The 16,253-nt window shown below is 37.2% G+C and overlaps 1 protein-coding gene and 1 pseudogene across 1 annotated transcript; one reads left to right on the plus strand and one right to left on the minus strand.

Annotated features, from left to right (window-relative positions):
• The first annotated feature begins 4,178 nt into the window (after window positions 1-4,178).
• On the plus strand, window positions 4,179-7,018 carry LOC123469923 (annotated as a pseudogene).
• Window positions 7,019-13,109: 6,091 nt separating this feature from the next.
• LOC116920922 lies at window positions 13,110-15,620 on the minus strand. Its single transcript, XM_032927089.2, has one exon. The coding sequence runs from the start codon at window positions 15,618-15,620 to the stop codon at window positions 13,197-13,199; it is 2,424 nt and encodes an 807-aa protein (XP_032782980.2). The 3' UTR covers window positions 13,110-13,196.
• Between the last annotated feature and the right edge of the window lie 633 nt (window positions 15,621-16,253).

Raw genomic sequence — 16,253 nt, forward strand, 5'->3', positions numbered from 1 at the left:
TGACAAATTCTAACGTAGCCGAATACGGCACATTTTGCCGCCCTAGAAAAAGCATGATTACATAAAGAATTTTGTCGCAAAGAATTTTTTGAAAATTTTAGAATTTAAGAAATAAGAGCAAAGTTATCGCTGCAAAACTGTATCGGGCAATTCAGCATGATTATGAGCATCTTTTGAAAATAAAACAAATTAGATAGCACTAAACTGGTTGTCATCTTTCCTTACTAAATATTCGCTTCTAAAAACTCACTCGCAACACTCGTTATTTGTAATAGATGAACAGCAAAATTTTGGTTGTATAAACGTGAAAAAAAATATTTTTGATCCAGTGCGGAAATATCGATCAGCGCTTGTGCAGAAGCAAAAACAGACTAGCTAAAAGAATAGAGAATACTAAGGTGGGCGTATATTTAGTTTGTTAGCCCCTTATTAGCCCCCTCCCTCCCACAAAGAAAATATTACTTTTTTCTTCTTTATTCTTTATTTTTTCCTCTTTCAGGCTCTTCCGATTATTTCCAGATAGTTGTCGAGTTATTAGTACACATTTTCCCTAATAATGTCCCGAGAGAAAAGGTAAAGGGCGTCAAAACTTCTGGCTGCCTTTCGTTGATGTTTCGGAAATTTGAGGTGTATAGAATTATGGATATATATCTTTTCTTTATATCTTTTGTCATTGAATCCATTGTAATTTGCAAAAACAATTTATATTTTTTTATTTTAAGGGAGGGACGACTTTCGGTCGGGTTCTTTCTGAAACATCCGAGTTGACACCACCCGGTGTTATCCAAATCGGAAACAATTTTTTCATCAAGATCAGGAAAAAACATTCGCAGCTAGAAAACGCGAATTTGAAATCAGCTCTCTCTTTTCTTCTTGCGTATTATTAAATTTTGTCTATCGAATATCCCCTTCCTATCAAATTTGTTTTTGTGTGTTTTGAAGCTCTTGCTGATTTACCTTTATCCATAAAATCGGTGTTGTTCAACGGTTTGTGGATAATCTGTCGATCAATAACAATTACATACTAAAAGCCTGCTAATCCTAAATTCTTTCTCACCCGCATTTTTTTATTATTTTAAATTTTGAATCATTAACCTTATATAAACTATATGGGTATAATTAAATACGCTTGAAATAATTTTTTCACAAAATAAATACTATATAAGGATTAAATCAATCAAACAAACTGAACGGAACATGGCATACATGATGTAACAAGTGTGTCATTGAACGATATAATAACCTTGGTTAACTAATAATGGCCTTGGTCTAAATTTTTTTAAATAGGGGGAGTATTTTTTTATTAAGAATTCTTGAAAGGAAGAAAAATATCCTTAAACTTTTCATACATCGCTAACGGAAAACTTAAAACAATAGACATACACTTTGCGTACTTTTTGTATGGCGCATTTTCTAAACACAACTGTACGAGCTCCATTCGTCATACAAAAAAATTATGGCAGCAAAAATTTTTTTCAGAGTTAATTCAACTATTTTGGAGCAAATAAGATTATTGTGGTGTTTTAGGCCAATCATTAAAAAAATTCAACATTACCAAAAAATCAGTGGTATGCTGTATTACACAAATATCGGAACACAAACTTTTTCATTTTGCTTTCTTATGACACTACGTCACTTTAATTTTATTTTTCCGACTAAACCAAGGAATACATCGAAAAAAATTGAAGGGTCAGATAGTGCGTATTGTTAAATTTGTAATATGAAAGAATGGTTCTTAAAATCTATTTCGTTTTTCCGTAGGATTTTTTTTTGTTACTTCAAAAATTTTTCCTTGAAAAAAAGAGGATTTACTGAATGTTCATTTTAAAATGTTACTTTTTCCCACCGGGTGAAATAAGTGGGAAAAATCGAAAAAAATTTCTCGGTCCTCGTAAAAATAACTCTTACCGTAAAACTTTTTCAGTTTTTAAAAATGGTTCCCTAAAAAAAAGCCAAGATCTGTTTTATCTTTCAAGCAAGAATGTCCGGCGGAGAGCAGTTATATTCGAGTGTAAATTAAAAGTTACTGGTTTTTAACCCACCGGGTGTTTCTTATAGGAGGGACCTTCAGGTCTGAGGTTCTGAGACATACCACTAAGGTATGTTTCTTACTTCCCCTTCTTGTGCCGCACCGCATTGTGGAGTATACCTGCCTATTCGGCATAGTTAATATGCATGTACCACCACCTTACCATACGTATAGCGGTATAACGTATAACGGTACGGATAGCTAGTAAAAAGCTCGATCAGACACATACAAAATCCGTCTGACAACTCGTCGTATTAGTGGTTAACCTCTAGCGTGCCATGCTCCAACTCTCGTTCTAGTAGTGCTTCCCTTCTAACTATTCTACTGACAGAATCAAATTTTTGAAGTCGAGGTCTACTAAAAACATATGGATCTCGTCATCGGTATCAACGTAGAAGAAGTCAAGAAATGTAGGAACAGAACAAACCTACACTGAAAAGAAATGCTGGCATTCTGGTGAATCTTAACCTGGAAGAATCGATTTATTTCCGTCTGAAGGCTTCAAAGAGTTCCAATCCAATTAAAACCAACTTTGTCTCGACAGATAAAGTTTTTTTTTATTACCCTTTAGTTCTTGATTTGGTTCAGCCATTAGGGGAGAGCGGGGTCATACAGGACATGTACAGTATCCTGCACAAAAATCCGAACACCGATTTAATTTTTTAAAGCCACCTATTGGCGGGGTAGTGGGTTTTTTGTTTGTATTTGATTGGATGTTTAATATTTTGTCCACCAGCCGTTATCTTCAACGCATAGTCAAAGCCTTTATAGAAAGCGCTAATTTTTTACGATAAGCGTCTTTTTCAGTTAGATTTTGCCTTTGGTCTGTGCATGGGCAAAAACTTCTTCTTTGTTGCACTTTAAGCACAAAAAATGCTTAATTTTTTTATTTGTGAAACAAATGTTTTTATTTGTGAATCAAATAAAAAAATTAAGTTACCCTAATCTGTTATAACGCTAGCCTCAAGAATAGGGTTAACAGCGACAAAACACATTATTGCGTTATCTTGCTGCAGTGTTGTTTTCTTCTTTAAGCTCTTAGACCTTTTCCTTTTGACATTTTCTTCTTTAAAAAAATATTTTTGCCACCTTTGAACGGTTGATCTTGTGCAACCGAGCAAATTAGCGATTTGCGCTTGAAAATGCCCGGCTCTAGTTAAACCAATCGTTTCACCTCACTGTGCTTCACTTAGATTTCTATGTTGATCTGCATGATGCATTGTAAAAAATCACCGCTATTCTATTCACTTTTTCTAGTCACCTTTACTTATTTCTAGTTTTAACTAGTCCATGTCACTTAAACAATAGCTTTTCATTTTCGACATCGCCCAGCTTGAAATGGTTGCCATGGTTTCTAAAACGTTTTCATGTTGCGAGAAAATATATAAAACGGAAAATTTGAGAAAAAAATCAGTTTTGAATTCAGAGGTTAGCCTTTCCACGACTTTTTGAGCATCTAGCACGCATAAGCAATTTTTTTGTTCTGGCTACCGGGGAGTTGCCTCTTTTTGTGGAGGATACTGTACCAGCTGTACCAAACTCATTCAGACCAGCTGCGACTTCTACTGAACTAAGCAATCTATCCCAAAAAATTATTAATACGTAGTTTTATTAATATTACTTGCTCCATTGCAGTTCCAAATTCTCAGAAAGACAATTACCCCAACATCACGATATCGGCAGCAACGGTGAGCTCGCAGCTCTCACAAGAAACACCCGGTTATTACTCCTCGCTTCTCATGGAAAGTATATCGAATCAAGAAGAGCCATGTATATCTAAAAGTTTACAAATCTTCAGCCAACCAATAGATAGGTCTTTGTCATCCGCAACTTTCGCAGAATCAGAATCGTCTTCCAACACACCTTTGATCACTTTTCCGTCTTCGGTTGTAAGTTTAGTTAGCGTGTTCATAATTTATATGTGTTTTAGACACACAAAACTAAATTAACTCCACCATAAGAACATCTCGTGTTAATGAGAGAACTCAAAAGGATTACGGAAATGTTGAAATTGATCGACAAAAGACTATCTAACATCGAGGCTAAATTGGTCCGCAATGGATTGCTAACTCCCGACTCGGAAATTCCAATTTCTTTGGAGTGTTTGCTTTTTTAAAATTTTGACGAGTTCCTTAATTTTAATGCCGGAATGAAGTCAGACACCACAATTCACTTGTCATTGGTAAGATTTTATGATTTTGTCAAGTACATAATGATAATACTGTATCTGGTTGTACTAATTAAATCTCTCTTATTTATTTGTAGGTTGAAATTGTAAAAAAGCAGTTACACGGGGACACCAAACTAATATGATGACAAGAACATATACGGTATCAAATCGTATTTGTAATTGCAATCGCATTTACATTTTAAGGTGGAAACAACAAACAAAAAAAAGATTTTTGGTATTCAACCATTTCTCACTGAAGAATAAAATGTTTAAGACAATGAAATCCGAATTAAAACAAACAAACATGGATACGACCTGATACCAGGTACGGTATCAAATCGTATTATTATAGTGTCTAGAATTGATAGACCCTGATTCAGTTGCAATCTCACATCAAATGTTTCTAAGAAGATCAGCATCGCTTTTCAACAAGTCATCATTAAGCGGTATCAGCACCTGCTCTTGAGCCCTTCCAATTTGCTCATTCCTGTCAATTTGTATATTGCCAGGGACCATTTGCTAGTGTTACGTAAGTAATTCATTGTTATATGAAGCTGGTTGTTTTTTTTGAAAAATATTTTAACCTTGTACTTTTCTTTTCCTACACAACAGCTTGACAGACTCATCAGCCGAGTATTCACGCTCATCGGGGCTTCAAAAAGCCAAACGTTAGCCAAAAGACTAAAACCTCTGCTCATCAAAAGTCCAGGGTATGCGGTTTTATTAATTTTATTATACACACTTATTATTAGATTGTTCATTTCGACAAGATATTTAATTTCAGGAAATTGTTTTCCTTTTCTTTTAGAACGAACCCGTTCGTTCCCAGGAAACGTACGGTTAACAAGCGACAATTGCGAAATCGCTTACAGCGAATGGTTGATAATGCTCTTCGAAATGTCATCAGTGTGACTGGTGAACGGTTAAATTCCGAATCGCATTCCAGCGCAGATGAAGAAACCGGTTTTGTAGCTGATGACGAAGCTGATGACAGCTTCGATGAAGAAGAGGAGTAGGAAGTCGGTGTAGCTAACGATACTAGACTTGACAGGAGTCCAGGAAATATCCGCATGGAAAATGTGTCGTTTACCGAAAGTGTTGCGTCAGAATGTGAAGAATACTACACAGACTCGAGTTACTTCTCACCAATCAATCTCACCTTCATCACCAAATCATCAATCATACGTATTATCATTTCGGCCTAGAGAAGGAGATTTTAAATCACCTGAAGACAGCCAAACATCCTCATACTTCCTTAAGAGTCCTAGTCAACGTGGACGGTCTACCACTGTTCAAAAGCAGTACCACTTCGTTTTGGCCAATTCTTGGGAAAGTAAGAGGAGAGCACTCACCCTTCCCCATTGGAGTTTGGTGTGGGCCTAGCAAGCCAAAGTGCCCAAATAAGTTATTGCACCCACCCATTCGTTGACGAGGCGAAAAAATTTGAAGAAGATGGTGTCGTCTACGGCGAGCAACACTATACAGTGAAAATATGGGGTTTCACATGTGATTCACCTGCCAGATCATTCATCACCGGGACCATGGGGCATACCGCGCGAAATGCATGCCCAAAATGCAAGACAATCGGGGTGTATTACAAGAAACCCGGCAAGGTGCGTGGAAGAGAAACGTTTCTGGATATCTACGCTCCTCTACGGACCCCCGAAAACTTTATCGACAGGATGTGTCCGGATTCCCACGCCATGGAGACAGTTGTGCTGGAGGAATTGGACCTCGACATGGTGTTGAATTTCCCGCTGGACTATATGCACCTCTGCTGTCTTGGAGTGATGAGATGAGCTTCTCCTTCATTGGTTCAACCGAAAACGGTGATGCATCGCATAACCCACGATGACGTTGCCGAATTGTCACGCAGACTTGTTCATTTTCAAGGATCGATTCCTTCCGAGTTCGCCAGGCGTCCTCGTTGTCTAAATGATGAACAACGGTGGAAAGACACGGAATTCCGTCTCTTTCTTCTATATATTGGCCCATCAGTCCTGAAAGGTGTTCTTCCGAGTGTCTTATATGACCATTTTATGTTACTCTATACCGCAATCAAACTGTTGTCCTCGGATGAAACTTGCTTTCGATTTAACTCATCCAGTAAGGATTTGTTACACCATTTCATTCGGGAGTCACCTAAGTTGTTCGGAGGCCACTTTATAACGTTTAATGTTCATTGCCTTATTCATTTGCCAGCCGATGTTAGTAGATAGGGCCCTTTGGTTGACTTCAGCTGCTTCCCGTTTGAGAACTTTTTGTATCAATTAAAGAAGCTCATCCGTCACAGCGCAAACCCACTTGTACAACTTGTTAAACGACTAATCGAAATGTCCAACTGCTGGGGAACATACTCATTTGAAAGCAATTTGGATTCCTTTGCTCATGATCTAGTGCTATCTGGTCCCCATTCGGATGGTCCATTACTTCATGGGGATCTCTCTTGCAATTTCCGCCAGTTTCGCAGTGTTCAGTTCCACCAATGGAATTTCTCTATTCGCCACCCAATTTGTTATGTAATCATTAACGATGAAGCAGATGTCCAAGCCTCTGTAATTTCAATTGAAAATATTATTGAAGATGAGTACGGTTCTGTCTTTATTGTTGGTCACTCATATCACAATGAAAGTGCGTTCTTTGTTCACCCTTGTAATTCAGATGAAGTGTTGTCTATCAAGTCTGTTAGTGTACCCTCTGCGTTTTCATCAAAGTGGCCAATTCAAATGACTAAAACAAAAGCAATTGTGATCCCAACATTTCCTGATGATGATGCGGGCATACCAAGGCTTGTTATGCTGTGTTCCCCGTCCAAATAAAAAACAAACATGATTAAATGTGATGGTAAAAAGTAAAGCGTTTCATAACTTTCATCATTATTATGGAAGTATATTTATTTTGTAAAAATTAGCAACCTTTGGGAACCAATTGGTCACAATGAGCTAATATTTTTAATAAAGTAACAATTAGCCACCATTTGGAGCAAATTGGTCACAATAGCCTGATCGCATTACTACCAAATCAATACCATAAAGTGCCCAAAATAGTCGGTAGCGAATTCAATGCCAGGTCACGACCAGGTAATGAATTGGGAAAAACGTGGTTTTCGTTTAGAATGGGACGGGAAAAACATCCTTGTTTTCATTCAGCTGTATGCAGACGGCGTCGGGGCAACTAATCCTCTTGCTTCAGCAGCGTCGGAACATAACAGCAGGTTAATAATTTAGATTCCAAATTTTACGCATCTCTTTCAAAACTTCACCTAGTTGCAATGTGTAATTCCACGGATCTGAAATATGACGACGGGCAAGACATTCTGTTAGAGGTGATTGTTGATGATTTGCTTAGTTTCGAAACTGACGGCTTTGAGATTAATATTCCTTCCAGGGGAACTTTTCAAGTGAAGGCTGTGCTTAGTCAATTTACTGGAGACAACTTATCAATGAATCAAATATTTGGCTTAACTGAAAGTTTTGCACATGATTTTTTTGCCCGTTGTGCTATTGTACTCGATAAAAAAGTCTGAATTATTTCAAAGAAAAAGATTTTCGCTTTAGCACCCTAGAATCTTATAAACTAGATGTTGAAGCCTTACTCTTAAGGGTCATCAATCAGTTACACGTTAGAGGAGTTAAGAAATTTTGCATCCTGAATCGCTTAAATTTTTTTCATATAATGGCAAATTGGATCAACGATTGCATGCATACATGCCTCCAAGGCATTATTCCGTATGTGTGTGGTCTGATTATACAAAGTTTAATATCCCAGAAAATTCTTGACCTGGACGAAATGAATGAGGAAATTTCTAAAATATTTTCATAGCTAAAAATTGATAAAAAAACAAGCCAGGTTTGATAAAAAATAATGGTAAAGAGGGTATATTGTCGCGGTTATTGAGGCCCCATGGACTAGTTGTCACGTCCGGCACTACACGGGTGTTCGTTCAGGATCACAGTCGTTTTCTATGCAGAAAATGGGGTCGGCCATGTTGCAAATTGACTTTACAATCCCACACCCTCTCTTTTTGACCGTCTCGTACCCCTCCTCCTACGCACCACTTCTCTCTCTTCTCATCTAATAACCCCCTAATTTTTGCGCGCAGAAACAAGGAAAAGGGGGGTGGGGAGGAAAGGGAAGAACGAAAGAGGAAAGGACAAGACAGCTCGTGGGGCAGTCGCAAGAAAAAACTGGACCAGGAAGGTTGTCTCAGAAACCTAGGACAAACTACTCTTTTCTATTGTCAGTCTCCACTCTTTCAACAAATACAAATTGTTTCCAGCCAGCAATCGTTCTTGTCATTCCCTACACCGTCCGCAAGTTGATTGTTTGTTCCCATATAGACCAAGTTGACAGATCCTCTTTGTTGTTGTTCTCTGACATATAGAAATTTAACTTCTATATGTTTAGTCCGTTGATGATTTTCGGGGTTATGAACAAGACGAATCGCACCCTGGTTGTCACAACGTATTTCAATTGGTTCTGAGAGATTGTGATCAAGATGGTTGCTTCATTCAGACTGACGAATTCTGCCTGAGATGCTGCGTTGTAGTCTAGATGACCAGGCGACTGGTCCTCCGCACATAGTAAAGATATAGCCTAAGATAGATTTCCGGCCATCTAAATCTCCAGCAAAATCCGCATCCGCATAACCCAGTAGACTCTCAGATTGGCTAACATCGAAACACAGACCATACTTGGCAGTTCCTTTAAGTATGCCAGTAGGTGTTTTGCGGCAGTCAGATGTTCCTTTGTTGGATTTTCACAAAATCTGGCAAGTACGTTGATAGCTTGTGCCATATCTGGCATGGTGGAGACAACTAGGTACATAACACCTCCAATTATTTCTCTGTAGCGACTGAATAAAGGTTCTGACGAACTGTTCACTTCTTGAGTTTGGATACTTTTTGACAGTTTCACATTTAGATCACTTGGAGTGGATTTGGCGTTGCAGTTCATCATTTTGAATTTTTCAAGAAGTTTTGTAACGTAGTCACTTTGATGTAGGATAGTGCGGCTGTTTGAGGGATCTCGTACTATGTCGATTCCTACAAATCTGGTAGCTGGTAAGACTCGAATTTCAAAGAATTGTTCGAGGTGATTTGTGAGATCTGTGAACGTCGATTTGTTGTTGAATAATACTAGTGGGTCGTCAACATAAATTATCACCATCAATAACTCCCCCTGTTGACGACGAACAAATAAGCAAGGATCTGATTGACTCTGAATCAGACCAAATTTTAGTAAAACTGGTGTGAATTTCTCGTGCCAGGCTCGTGGAGCCTGTTTCAATCCGTAGATACATTTCTTCAGGAGGCACTTGTAATCAGATTTTTCGTAATCTATATATCCTTGAGGTTGATCCATGTAGATTTCTTCTTGTAAATCGCCGTTGAGAAAGACTACCCAAACATCTAGTGAAGAGATTCCAAGTCGCTGTTTTACTACAAAGGCCACAACCAACCGGAAGGTTTCCATTTTTACTACTAGGGCAAACGTTTCAGTGTAGTCAATACCAGGTAGCTGTGAGTAGCCCTTGGCTACGTGGCGTACTTTTCTTCTTGGAGCTACTCCTTCATATCCTGGTTTGTATTTGTAGACAAATATACACTTGATGGCCTTGCGACCTGGGGGTAGAGAAGCCAGTATCCAGGTTTTCCTGGTAGTTAGAGCTTGTTTTTCTTCATCCATCTTTTCACGCCACAGTTGTGCATCTTCACAGGAGATGGCATCTTGGTAATTGATAGGCTCGTATGGATTATCGATCACTTCAGATAAGGACACCATGCTCTGAATAATTTTTGGAATTCAAACTCGAGCAGATCTTCGTTCCGTAAATGTAGGTACTTGCATACTCGGATCTACTCCATCAACAGTGATAAGTTCATTGACAGTGGGAGTAATAGGTAGCGATCCAGGAACTAGTTCATTTCTTGAGATAGGGAAATTTACTTCAGTTGATGTGTGATGTTGCGATGATTCAGGGGCTTCCGCTACTCCCCCTGCTTCAATAGATTAAAGAATGGATTCTACCTGGTTCTATCATTATATCTGATTGCTGGAAAGCAAATGACAAAATAGAGTAAGTTTTTACTTATATTTATTTGATGTATGTTTTATTGTTAATAATTGTTTGTTTTCAAATTAGGGAACACAATAACTACATTCATCTGAAAGTTAATCATAGCTTGCATTTTAAAGATCCCGAAAATGGAGCACATACCAACCAAATAGAGGGTAAATCAATTTTTATTTAGTCTAATTAGTAATAAGTAATTGTTTATTTCAGGATTGTGGAATTTAGCCAAAAAAAAGTCTTCCAAATACAAACAGAAGCAAAAAAATGTTTGCTGGTTATTTAGCAACCTTTATGCTGCGTACCAAATGGAAAGGAAAAGATGGCTTTAAGTTATTTATGCAATATGCAGCTAAATTGTATTCTGAGGAATCTACTACCGATGTAACTGAAACAAAAAGTTTAAAGAGTGCTTGTAAGGAAAACATACTTTACTTTATTTTACTTATGTTACAAAAAATTAATAATAATATTTATTATTCGGAAAAAAATTGATTAGGAATTGGTGTTTCGTCAACTATGTATGTGGAGAAGTTTAGGTTTGGGGACTCTAAACTGAATGTAAAGTTAGATGCCTATGAAATAGTTTTTAAGTGTGTTAGAGTGTCGATTGAAGAGTAAAATTGATTACCGTATTGTTTAATGGGGTGGAGCAAATTGGGTGATTTGTGGTGTTTTCTTCCGTTTGAATTGATATTTCAGTTGAGTTGATTATTGTTTTTGATATTAGTTCCTAAAGTTTGTTGTTTTTCTTGTAACTAGTAATAGAAAGTTTTATTATAGTAATAGATATATTTACGTCAGTTAATATTGATAGGTTTTGGAAAGCTAATTTGAGATCCGGTTTAGTTGAATTTGTATCTTCTTTTCCTAATGCTACTGTCATTTTCTAAACCAGAAATGGAAAAATAGTATAAAGTTAAATATATGTGTTGTTATTAATAATTATTACCGTTTTTAATTTGTTAGTTTCTTCTTCAACATATGAGTGGATCCTTTTAAATTGCGCCAGGCGTGAATTAGGTATTCTATTATAAATTAATTAGTTGAAAATTTTACTTATTTTTATATTTATTAGTTTTATGCTATTACTTGTTATTTCTTCTACGTATGTCGGGTTCATGATTTCCCGCTGGATTGCTCCTGGTTTTCAGCCTTTGCCAGATCGTTTGTGCGGTAAGAAATAAGTTTATTATTTGAAATATATTTTAGTTAAAAGTTATTGTACTCACTTTTTAAATATTCATTGGTGAATATTGAAGACATTAATTCACTTGTGAATTTGTACATGGTGTATTTGGAATTTTTAATTGTATCAATTGTCCAGTCTTCTGCTACTATTTCATTGACTTTTTTTCAAGTTGTTGTTTAACACGCAATGGAATTGTAAATGGCTGTCTTGTGGGATATTTCTAAAAAAAAAGTTTAGTTAAGTTATTAGTTTAAATATGTTATTGAATATATTAACATATTACTGTAAGTTCGTAGTTTTGTATGGTTATATCAGATTCATCTTCAGATAAATTGTTATTCGAAGTTGAATCATCCTCGTTGTTATTATACTCAGGAATGATGTTTGTTGGTTGTTGAATTTGTATTTCTTTTTCTAGATTTTTCATTCCTTCTAGTTTTGTTGTATTATTTATATTCAATTATAAATGTTTCAAAAGTTATATCGTTAAAAAATGATTTACCTTTTTCTAAGTTATTTATGGTATCCTGCAGCTCTCCGTTTTGTGTTTCCAATTTTTGCATTTGTTGGTTCTATATAAAAATATAATGCTAAATATTTGTTGTATATAGTTTATTAGTATAATTATTATATTTACCTTGTTTATTTCTAATTCCTCTAATTGTCGTTTGTAAGTTTCAATAGCAACCTGATATCGAGTACAAATTATTTTCATTTTTTGCTACACAGTATTCTAAGAGTTCTTTAACTTATTTATTTCGTTTTCTTCTTTTATAGTTTTTGATTCAGCTTGAAGTTTTAAGATTTTGGCCACTAAAGATGTTTTTTTTTCACTAAGAAGTTTTTTTTCTTTTGTTTTGGTCATTTTAAAAATTTGTATGTAATTGTATTTTTGAAATTTTTGAATCTGTAGCAGATAACAGTAGTATACAGTTTTTCCAGTGTTGTGACTTTATATATATAATTATGTAATTTATAGTTTTCATGAATTATTCTTAATTGACTTTATTTGATTGTTATTTATTTTAATAAATTTATTTATAATTTATTATTTGAAAATGAAGTTATTGAATGTAAATTTTATATATATAGATTTTAAAATATAACATGCAACAACGATTAATTTCATGTTGCAGACTACATATTATATACTTTGTATTTCATTCATTTTTTAAAGTTTGTAGTGTGTACATCTGTGTATTGGAGAACACATATTTTGAAGGTAATTGTTCGTTGTTAATATTTTGGTAATAAATTAGTGGTATTAGTATTTTTTTTATTTTTTTATTTATTATTTATTTGACTAATTTAATTACTTAACTTAATTATACATTACTTTATAAAGTTATTATTAACTTAATAGATTTACTTTACCTTACTGATTAGCAGAAATGTTACTTTTAACTTAACTTAAATGCGTTAATTTTACTTAATATTTAGAGTGTTTAACCTAATTAGTTTACTTTACTTTACTATTTTACTTTATTACTTTACTATTCCATTACTTTACCCACCCAAAACCCCTATTTTGCCTCGCATAGCTCGGGCTCGATCGACGCGACACAATCAACGTATTTTTGTAATTTCATTAATTAAAGAATAACCCGTTTTTCTTTTTCCTCCTAAAGTAATTCAATGAACTGCATTTCTAAGTATCAAATTTTATTATTCTTGCTGTGATACAACAAAGTGAATCATCGTGGAGAACATGGTAAAAACAGTTTTTTGCTTTTCATACAGGAAATTTTTGAAGATCTTGACAGTCCTCGCTTCCGCACGGGCAGTGCGTTAGATTGCAATTACATTCTTCGCAAAATAAAAGAGTTTTGCACCCGTATCTCGCTGTGATGATGTCCTGGCCGCAAATCTGGCATAGAATACTGTCGACACCGAATTTCCAGTAAGCGATCGTGGACAAGACGAGTGTTGGCATGAAGCGATGGTACCAACGTCTTGGCTGGTAAAACGCAATCACAGATTCATTTTGTTCGTGATCAAAACACGGGTGATTAATTTCTTCTTCTGCTAGTGCCATGGCGACAACTCCTCGCTTGCGACGTTCTTCCACAATCTCTTCCAGTGTTACCTCAGTTCTCTTTTCTCCCTGTTCCGGTATGAGAAAATCGCAGATGCGGCACATGATGTAGTCCGACTTACTTTGATACAAGCCTATCATAAAGTAGAAAAAGGCCAGCAAAAACAACTGGAGCCACGTACGCCATTCGACTGGAATGAAAGCTGTGTTACAGACGGAACTGTCGGCTATTTTGCAGTACTTGCTCTCTAGACTGAAGCCACCCAAAACGGCCCGCATGAGAAAAGCGAACATCCCATCGCCCTGGACGTTGAAGACGAATCGAGCAGATCCGTAGTTGGGTACGACGAACTGAATGTTCATCAGCAAATGATGTAAGTATTTAGCTGATTGTTCGAACCAGAAACAAAACATGACTTTACCGATCAAACGAAGCGATTCAGCGAAACGCGATGGATAGTTGTACATGACGAAGACATAGTCGGACATAACTCGGGTGAACGTCGAATAATATCGACTTCTCTCTCGTCGCGTCAGTTTGATATCCCATCGTTCCATGATGGCCCTGCTCAGGTAATTGTTGCAAAAGTAAAGGTTACGTCGATATTTAACCAGGAAGACGATGGCGTATATAAGAGACAGTAGGACGATTGAGATACATAATCCTGCCAGACCCCAACTTATGCAATGTCTTAACCACCAGGTCCACTTTGCAGCGAACAAATCAAAACTGGCCGTCATTTCCAGCAGATCGTTATTGACTTTGGGTGAAAGCGGGTCAATAACAATTTCACGGGCAAGAGTTTCCAAGGCTTCCTGATAATGGGCGTAAGCTTTGCCGAATGCCGTACTTTCCGGAGCAATGCAGAATTGATCCAGATCTATCGAGTTCAGCGATTTGCAAGAATGGTACGCCGTTTTCCAGCAAATGGAAAATACAGCTTCGAAGAAGAATGCTGTACTTCCGAGATTATAAGCTTGGTCGAGACAGGTATAATGGATGAAGTCGTTACACTGGTCCCTCCATTCACCCTGTCTGATTTTGCAAGCTTTCTGAAGCAGGCCTGTAAATGCTTTATCCAACTGTTCCAGCGTGCTCGTCGGTTCCGGTGGCAGTTCTCCGAACGTTCCAAAGATTTCCCTGTTAAGCTCCTGCGCGCTGGCTTTCATGAAGTTAATTTCGTTTTGGTTCCGATCGCTGAGTCCGAATACTTTCTGGAACATGCGGTAAAATGGCAAAAGAAAGACTTTGACCAGAATTAATTTTTCGTCGATGTAGAGTCCCATCAGACAGATTATATGGATCACAATGGAACCACAGTTGATGTAAAGACTGAGAATCGGACCGAAAAACAACTGAGTTTCAAAGACGTGCATCACGCAGAATCCGAACAGCGGAATGATGAGTTCCATTGAAGTGAGGACACCCACAGCAGATAATTTGAGTTCCGGGTACCAAGGTGTCAACGTGAAGATTCCAATCACGACAAAAACGGCCATGACGTAGAGGTTCTCAAAGTAGAGGTGAACCATGTAGAAGGCAGCCGACCCACCAAAGCCCATGAAGACATTCAAGATGATGTTGTAGCTCAACTTACCGGCCCGGCTAGTGTAGAGGCCTTGTATGAAAAATAACAGGGAAGCTGCCAGGCTGCCTACCAGAAACCAGTAGACGTTCCAGCGTCGTGTGATGAGCGATAAACGACTGACATCTTCGACAGCCAGAAGCAGGACCGTTCCCAGTGATCTGATCTTGTCCTGGACACCTTCCAGCAGCCAGTGTAGGGCTCTGATTGATCGGTCCCAGATGGTGGGTCGACGGGCGAGTGGCTCGTCATTGCTGGTGTCGTCGCAAGGCATTTCCCAGACAGTGCGTGAGGAAACGTCAAAGAAGTCACCAGGTGGCGGTAATTCGTCGCAATGTGCAATTGGCTCGCCTTTACTGTTGATTGTTATTCGATTGACGTCGCAGACGGTCATGATTGTCTCTCGTTCGAATGAGAAATTTGAAGAAGCCGTAGCTGCCGGTAGAAAACCAATCAAAAAGAAAATGGTTGTCAACATCATGTTGAAGTTCATCATTCGTTTTGTGTAAAACAAGGTATTAGCAAACCTCTTCATAGTTTCCAAAATAGTGGTTTTTATTGGTTGCAGGGTATTTAATCCTATTTGGCAAATGGTATCTAGAGCAAGTCATTCAGACTTGAACAACTTGAGCCAATTATGTCTTGATTATTTGTGGTGAATTATCAGACACATTCTTTTTCCCAAATTGTTCTGCAGTAAAAAAAAAAGGAAAAACAACAGAAATATGTTAAAATTACTATAGTATAGACCTTTTTAAGATTGCTCGGTGTAAGCACAGCGAAAAGTCGTGCGGCTAGTCGACTAGTGCGCACCATGGCGGGGGATAGCCGTAACTAGCTGCAGACTTGGCTTGATTCTTCGAATCACCTTGTTGTTCGGCTCTATGTTACTGTAGTCTGCTAGTGTATTAAAAGATAAAAATGTCCGTTTTCAAGTTTCAGTTGTCTCAATTAGTGCTTTCTTTAGTTGAAGAGGACCGTGATTTGTATTATAAAACACTAGTCAGTAGTGACAACAATTCTTGTATTGTTTTGCTCAGCGAAAATGCAACTACTTGCGTTGAACAGAAATCAGCTACAGCATGCAATTGACGCAAACATTCTTCAGTAGTAGTAATTCCATCTGAGAAAAAGAAATATGTAACAGTTAAATAACAACAACTATTAT

This window comes from Daphnia magna, linkage group LG2 (assembly GCF_020631705.1).
Source record: "Daphnia magna isolate NIES linkage group LG2, ASM2063170v1.1, whole genome shotgun sequence".
Classification (NCBI taxonomy): domain Eukaryota; kingdom Metazoa; phylum Arthropoda; class Branchiopoda; order Diplostraca; family Daphniidae; genus Daphnia; species Daphnia magna.